Source organism: Hippocampus comes, unplaced genomic scaffold (genome assembly GCF_001891065.2).
Source record: "Hippocampus comes isolate QL1 unplaced genomic scaffold, H_comes_QL1_v1.1 scaffold45, whole genome shotgun sequence".
In the NCBI taxonomy this organism is placed as follows: domain Eukaryota; kingdom Metazoa; phylum Chordata; class Actinopteri; order Syngnathiformes; family Syngnathidae; genus Hippocampus; species Hippocampus comes.
In genome coordinates, this window is record NW_017805783.1 from 2926214 (window position 1) to 2934638 (window position 8425).

Below are 8425 nucleotides of genomic sequence, written 5' to 3' on the forward strand. Positions count from 1 at the left end.
TGAGGTTCATGTCTCTGCCTTTCAATTACTCTTCCAGTCCTTCCGTATTTCTATTGCAATCTACCAATAACACTATGACACTCACTGTGAGCTAAGTGGCCAATTCCTTTTGAGAACTGTTTGAAGATACGCAATGGCGAGGCACTGGTGATCAATTGGTTAGTGTCGTTTTGGTCTCAAGACGTTAAAATTAGAAAAGCATGATTAGGAGAACTGTTGAAATACTAATTCGTATTGTAGCATGAAAAGTACTGGTCAATTCATGGCTCCAACACCTGTTGCAAATTTTGTTTTTTAGTTCCTAAAGAGCAGTAATGTGTGCAAAAAGCCAAAAAACAAAAAAACAAAACAAAAGAAAAACCCCAAAACAAAAAAAAAACAAACAAATAAACAAACAAACACTGAACAGTTGGCCATGCGCAAGCAAAGGTTTAGAGACAGTTTAACTGCGTTCACCTGCAAAAGTTCTACATTTATTGTCGAGTGTCAGTTTGCTTTTATAGGAGTGACCAATGCAGATTTTTCCATACAGCTTTTGAAATAAATCTTATTGCATAGTGCTGGTATGTACCTAACAACGTAGAGCAAATATGGTGCTGTTATCGTTCATATGTAAACAAACATGCACTGAAAGAATTATGTCCAATGAGAAAGAGGGAGAGGAAGACAGTATGTAGATTCTTCAAGTCCAGCAAAAGAAAGACAAAAAAGAGCAATGGAAAGAACTGACAGCTGCCGACACTGCAATAACCCATCTGGGTTTGGACATCCGAGGCAACGTGTGAATTGATTCCCATCTGATGATGGACTGCATGCTGAAATAAATTGACCTTGCCAGACGATGAATGAAATTGATGGAGCTTTTCATCTACAGAGGGGCCATTCCACACTGTAAAATGGATAGGGCACAGGATAGTGATTGAGGCAGCTCAAATGGGAGGTGTGTCTTTTTTGTCCACCAGCTCACTTGGTAAATAATGGTTAAGAGCGGAAAATCAGTAAGCAGTAACAAGTATGGGGGTTAAGTGCCGGTTGCTGACAAGATGATTAGGACCACAAGCACATAGCAGTAAAGTGAAGCTGTTTGCGGACAGATGCTACCCATCCAAGCGATACATGGCTCGATTTCTGGGAGCCTAAATTGAAAGCAATAGTAATTTAAGTGTCCCCAATACACCGGCCCAATCCTGGCATTGTGGTTGCAACAAGCCTAAAAAAAAAAAAAAAAACTCAGATGAAGTGTGTGGAAGACAGAGGTGCCATAGATTTTCAATAACATCCCCTAATGACCTGGCCCCAGTTTGATCCCACGCTGTCATTATGTGCTGATACCATGGGATAGGATCGCTGGGTCTCATGGCACACAGCAGTGAGATGAGTAGTTAGGGCATTATCGGGATGAATTGGCCATCTCTGGACAGAAGGAAAGTGTAGCCAAGGTCTTGTCAATAAAAAGACAGGGCGCCTCAGGGCTCCCTTCGCAGCCACTCCACTGCATCTTGGGGCCTCATTAGAAAGGCAGATGAGTGGTTGTGCATTAGGAGAGAACCTCTCCTCCACCAAGAGCCTGCCTCGAAGGCATTGTTCCTTTTAATGAGCCCAGACTGTTGGTCAATATGCTGCCGGGCTGCCAGTCAATACTGGTTACCTGAAACACAAACACTCTAAACTCCTTTCATACAAAAATCAATGACCTATTTTTCCCCACCAGATTGTCACGGCACAATCTCATTGATCCCGCTGAAGAGCCCCGCATCAAACGTATGACAAATTTATGGTCAAATGATCAGATTTGTGTAAAAGCGCATTGTCGCAGCTCACAATAAGCAATAAAAGGACAGGCAGAAAACATGTGACATTAGGGCCAAACTTTATTCCATACATTTTAAACCATGAATGTTCTTTTTTTAATTTTTTTTTTTTTACTTATCACGCCTAAAATTCTACTTCATTTGTATACAAGAATCTAAGAAAAACAACTGCACAGAACCACAAGTTTGACAGGGAATGTCCTTTTGCTGCCCACTTTAAAGTGTCCTTCTTTTCTGTCTGGGTCTGGTCCAGTTTATGACATGGAAGTCTTTTAGTATTACCATGATTATTTCATCGGGAAATATCAACATGAGTTTACCCAAGCCTCTCAGTGTCACCAGTCTGCTTCCCCTAGGAAATCTAGCTAGGGTGCCATGCTGCTTTGCATAGATAGCAGATGATCCTTCTAGGCTCCCTTCCAGCACCTACCATCACTTTGCATGCATTGGCAAGGCTTGTCTGTTGCCTTGATATTCAATCAGGATGAGTTCCACAAATTGGACTTAATTGTGTGTGTGTGTGTATATGTGTTTTTTTGTTGTTGTTTTTTTTTTTTTAACAAATGGTTAAAAAAAGCCTAGTAAATGTACACCCAAAGGGATATCGACAGGTTATTTACATCAGCTTTCTATACAGAGACTGAACAAAGACCTCATTATATATATTTTCTGCATATGTCAGAGGCAAAACAAATCGGTAATATAACACTGTACATTGCCACTTTGAGGATATCCTGGTACCGTGAGGTGAAATTACCCAAAGGTAATCCAAATCCAGTCTTTACAGTCAGAATGGGTATGCCACACAATCAGTTGGGATAAATATTGTAAAAAGTGTGACAACTGCACACATTACATCAAATTCGTAGAAATGATATCTATACATGGAACAAGGATAGCAAATATACAAACCATTTCAGAGCCTCTTTTTTCACTTAAAGATGAAAAAAGTCATTTGATTAATATATTAATAATTATCAAATATTTAAGGTGGATATAAACAGACACATATTTGTGTTCTCTTGACATTGTCTAAACCTTCAGTCCACCCAAAAATATTCATGACATGTGCTCAATCAGATACTGTACAATCATACCTTTTCCCTTGGAGAAGTCTGCTCTTCTCTAGGGAAGAGGAGTGCATTTTGTTCAAGGGACAATATTCAATTGGGGGAGTAGAGCTTGGGAGTGCACTTTTTGAAGAAGCTACCGCGCCTCTACCTCTTTGGGGTTGCGAGATGGGGAATAGTCCCGAGGGTCCTGGGTGGTTGTGAGGGGTGTAGTCCTCCTCGGGGAGGCCGGCCTGCCACTGCCGGCTGGCACAAGTGGCGGAGGCGCACTGAGAGCAGCAGTAGGGGGCGTTCTGTTCAGAAGGCCGTTGTGCCCGGTGGAAGGGCTGAGTCTGGGGTAGGGCATTCCACCAAGGTGGGGCATAAATGGAGGCATGTGCGGTAGGTGGCCTTCCATGGGGGATTGGTGCAGCTGATGGAGCCGTGCTCGGTCCAGCTCTTCCCGTAGGTGGAGGCGCTCTCGCTCCTCCGCCTGCTGCCTCATCCTCTCGTGCTCCCTGCGCACTTCCATAAGGTGCTCGTGGTGAGAGTAGTCATGCGCCTCCCGCTCACGGTAGGCTCGCTCTTGTTCGTACACACTGTTGAAGCGATGTCCTTGATCGGCCCTGAGCTGGAAGTCCATGCGCCTCTGCAGATCCAGGCTGCGGTAGGCCTCTCTCAGAGGGTCCCAAGGGAATGCCGGGTGGGGGAGACGCTCTCTTCCTGCCAGCGGGCTGACTCCCATGAAGGGAGCCATGCGAGCCCGGTCCAGAACATTGAGGCTGCCCATTTGGGGCATGGCACTCATGGAAAGGGGGAGTGAGTGTGCCATGGGGACACCATGCAAACCCGCTGCTGGAATGTCACTGCCCCGCGGGGAGGGAAGATGAGGATGCTGAGACAAAGGAGGGTGGTGGTGGTGTGGATTTCCAGGCTGGGTCATGGGGGCCGACTGCACTTGTCCAGGCGGCTGGTTAGCTGGCTCGGAACTCACCACCATAACTTCCTGCTCCTCCTTCCTCTCCTCCTTGATCTTCATGTCATCATTTTTTACCTTTGGGAATTGTTCCCCGGTTGAAAGCTCTTTCCTCTCAGTGTCTTTGAGTGCAGGCGGGGGCCCACCTGCCATCTTCATGCTCTGCTCATTGATTACTGCTTTGGAGTATGGAGAGGGAGAACGCTGAGGTGGTTTAATAGAATCCTCTGAAGATCTCCTCTCCAGCATCTCCTTGCCAGGCGAGCGACTCTCCTTTATCTTAACGTCGACTAGGGTGGAGGACTCCCTGTGACGCTCCAGTAGGTCTTTCTCTGCCTCCCGCACCCGATCCATGCTGCCGCTGTGATGCCGTACCGGATCACTGCTCTGGCTGGTGGAACGGATCAAGTTGCTGATCTGATAGCTGACTGGTGCAGAGGCTGGAGATGACCGGTTGGAGTGGCGGTTACGTTCCACCGAATCTCTGTGATGATAAGAACATCAGGTTAGTTTGCGTTGAGGTTGTCATTGCTTCCTGCCTCCAACGCAACAGAGTCTGTCGGTAATATGAATAAATTACGTCACTGCTTCTGGAGTTTGGTACGACTGGTGTTGCAAACTGTTAGTGGTGCTGTGAATCTTTCCCCACACAGCCGATGTACCCGTAAAAGGGCTACACACCAGTATTCTTACGCCAGGTTTTTATGATAGAAAAAAGTGCTACCAGATTAAATCATTTAAAAACTTACAACCATTAATGTGACCTAGGACCTGTTAAACTCAACTAAAAAAAAAAACATCTTTGAAATGGCAAATCAGCACCCCAGAAAATGTGGTTACTGTACCCAAGCGTTGCACACCCTCTGACTGGGGATGTGGCTGTGTTAAGAATGAACTACCATAATCACATTGAAATGCATATTAAATGGGAGTCAGCACACACCTGACACCATTTAAAGTGCCTCTGATGAACCACAACATAGGTGAACTGTTCTAGAAGGTGGTTCCTGATGATTTTATAATCACACCTTTCAGTGCAAGCCATGGTCCGCATTTGCAACCACATTGTCTCAGTTGATTAATTCTTTGTTACCCTCTCTTTGCCCATTTTTTTTCTCAATTGAGTTATACAGGTTGTAGGTTAAGTTAATGCTGGGAATGTTTTTAAATGATCTGTCTTGGTCTCTCTCTTTTTTTTTAATAATCATAGTCTGGGATTTGAAGAGGGATGTGTAACTGTATATAGAAAAAAAAAACACCTCCTACACAATGCACATGTTCTACATCTATCCTCCCATATCCAGTCCCTCTGTGCATCTTTTTTTTTTTACACATTCTTATAAACTGGTTTGTATTTGCACCTTGCTTGTTGCTTATTGATTATACTGTAAATAATGCATTCGTGCAAATGCCTGTCTGTTATTTTTTAAAGAATAAATAAAAGCTCACCGGTCTCTGTCTTTCTCCTCTTTTCCACTCGATGAATCTCTTTTATCTCTTTCTTTTTCCCTCTCCCGTTCGCGCTCCCTCTCTCGTTCTCGCTCATGGCTGTTGGCGGAGCTGCTCCTCTCAGCGTCTGCAGTTTTAGGCCACTGTGGCGGCGTGGGGAAAGATGGCGGTGTGCGTCGCAGCCTGTTCCAGGTGTCATGTTGTGGGCTGCTAAACGGGGGCATTCCTCCGGGTCCCTCTTTGGGGCCAAACATACTGTTGGACCCTGGAAAGAAGATGGAGACAGGCATTGGACCTATTGGGAATTCATTTTGCATACTTCGAGGGAGCAACAAAATAGGAAGAACTCAGCATGAAAAGTTTCCTTTCTCTTTTTCTCTGGAGGCTCACTCACTGAGGCTGTTTGAAAGAATTTCAGGTTAATGGCAATCCCCCAAAATGAAAATAAAAATCATTTTCCCTTGGATTAAAGCTCTTGCTTTCTCTGTCCCGACGATTCATTTGCCCCGCTGGAGCTGAAGGCTGTGGAAATTCAGGGGGAGACTTTAGCATGCCAAAGGATGTTTATTCCAATCACATCCATTTTCTCCACAGGGTGACTGATTTGGCAGTAAGAAAAAGGCAATGGTGAAGGGAAAGAGAGACAACCCTCCATGATGGTGCAGAAGGGGCTTGTCAAATAATTAATCTTTTAATTGCCACCAACAGGGGGCCTGAGAGGGTCCGTTGGCAGTGGCATCGCAAGATTAAACCCCGGCTGTTGGGGACACAGTTGGAAGATGAAATGGCAGCAAGGAGGAGGTCTGCTGTGGTGTGTCGCACAGCCTAGTTGAGCCTCTCCCGGCCAGGGCTGCTTTGACATGGAAACTTGAGCTAAGTGTCGTGAATTTTCTCCTCCCCTACTGACTCTCCCTGTGGTCTAATGCTTTTCCTACTCTTTATTCTTACTGGCCACAGGGGCCAGATTTAAGGGGGGAGCGTTGGAGGAGCAATGGGGGCCAGCGCTTACCAAGCGAGGGGTTGCCTAATCCTCCGAAGGCACTGCTTGAAAGGTTGCCGAGGCCGCCAAAGGAACTGGAGCGACTGAAAGGATCTGCAAAATGCCAAACAGGGATTAGCAAAAAGGGGCTAGGGTGGGGGGTACTGGCGAACGGTGATCACCACCACACCGACCCGTTCCACTCTGCTTTTCTCTTACAAGCGAGCTGTTTTGTTGAGCGCTGCCACCCTAGCTCTATGCTTCCGGATGCTGCAGTGGCCAGCACTCCTAACTGGAGTGGGTTGTCCCGCTTGGATTAGGACAACACCACCACTTTGTGCAAAAGAGTTGTTGGGAATGAGCAGAAATTGCCTGTAGAAAGGCTGAGGGAACAGGTGTTTAAGGGGGTGTTCACTTTCCTGGACCAAGGAAGGTATCTTTTTTTATACAGGCTCACTTTGTGTTCATACATCTATACCATCAGCTCAAAAGCTTCCTCCCAAAAAAAGCATTTTGGAGTTGGGGTATTTTTAACGTTTCAATGGGGATAGTTGATACCATCTCTCAACAGACAGCATACACATGGGGAACAGAGGGCTCTTTTATCACGTGGTCTTCTTTTTAAAAATGGCATGTAATCAGAAGAACCAAATACGTCCTTTCAAGGGGCTATTCCAGAGACTCAGCTCTCAATTTGTAACACAGAGAGTTCATTACTGAGCATGTGATTATTGCAATGAATATACTGAGGAAATAATTCAAATGCAAAAACAAATCCAACAAGGATTCATCGTCGTCGTCATCATTGTCATCATCACTGTTATCATCATCATCATCCCTTGTTCATTTAATACATCTGAACTCAACTTTGTAAGGCAAATCAAAACATTATAAAATACTGCCATGTTGTTAAAGACTATCGCACAGGGTGATAAAGACGTGAGAGGGTTAGGGAATTATAGAAAATGTTGTCTTTCGTTAGGGCTCATTCAAGGTTGCAAATTTCTTTGCAAACCTGAATGAATGACAAAAAAATAACAATCGGGGCATTTACAAACAATCGCAAAGCTTCGCTGTTTAGTGAGAGACAGGCTTAAATTACACAACAGTCAGGGTTCCAACATCTTAAGGCAAGTTAAATCCAGACTTTTTATTTCCATTTCAAATGAAATTTAAGACCTACGTCACAATCTTCCCGTTGTCCAAACTTGCTACACTACATACAGGAAATAAGGTTCTATCCGTTGCAGATATGGCAGGGAAAATCTGACTTATTTTTATTTTTTAGTGACCCGATCATGTTTTTTTTTTTTTTTTTAACTGAGAGGAGGAAAGTCAAGAGTCCAGAGAAACAGATCAGAGAAATTAACGCAAAAGGCAGTTAAAATGTAATAATTCACAGTGATGCCAACATGTGGAAATTTGGTCTGAAACATTGGTGATAGCGAGGGTCTTTGAAGCGTTTATATTAAATATATATATATATAAAACATTCGTGAAGATGATAACAAAACAACTTAATTTATAGGTACTGATTCGTATTTGAGCTTTTGAGATTGCTCATCTGAAGTGACAATTCGTCAGAAAGTAGCAAAACTTGCGACCGTATGTTGTTGCTGACCATTCTTTTCTTTTTCCTGAAGCGGGATTTAAATGTTTTATTCTTTTAAGTTGAAACAACATATATACAGTATATGTATGATGCAAAAAAAAAAAAAAAACCCAAAAAAAGTTGTCGTTTGTCAGTATAAGAAGGCAGGAAGTTGACGGTAAAATTGTTTTCGTGCATCCCTATTTCACAATATGGTATGCTCACGGTTACGATGATCTAACTGGACCACGGGAATCAGGATAAGTGTGCTACGACAAGGATTTGCATTCATACATGGCAATGGCGAGTGATGAAAAAAGCGGAAGGGGCGTGGCCTGGACGGGGCGTGGCCTGGACGGGGGCGTGGTTACTTACAAAAGTGGCACTAAACATGCTGAAGATGAAGTGTATTAAATTTACACAGTTTGAAAATTGAACAGAAAAAAAACCCATGATCGCCACTATTCTTTCAAGTGAAAATTTGTGCAATTTTGCCTATGCATTCCTGGTGAGCACCAATATGTAACTCCAAATTTGCTGCTCAAAATCAAAACTAAAAAAGTAAACACA

The 8425-nt window shown here is 43.9% G+C and overlaps 1 protein-coding gene across 12 annotated transcripts in view; it reads right to left on the bottom strand.

The window, feature by feature from the left end:
* Positions 1 to 1911: 1911 nt before the first annotated feature.
* fbrsl1 (fibrosin-like 1) overlaps positions 1912 to 8425 on the bottom strand; it is a 302213-nt gene continuing 295699 nt past the window's right edge. For 10 of the 12 annotated variants that reach the window (XM_019885190.1, XM_019885189.1, XM_019885188.1 and 7 more), the window contains 3 exons: positions 6295 to 6378; positions 5286 to 5550; positions 1912 to 4320 (listed from right to left, as the gene is read on the bottom strand). In XM_019885190.1, coding sequence (XP_019740749.1) covers positions 3018 to 4320; positions 5286 to 5550; positions 6295 to 6378 — 1652 coding nt within the window. In that variant the 3' untranslated portion in view covers positions 1912 to 3017. The remainder of the gene's footprint in view (positions 4321 to 5285; positions 5551 to 6294; positions 6379 to 8425) is intronic. The other 2 variants (XM_019885193.1, XM_019885191.1) reach the window with 1 other exon arrangement.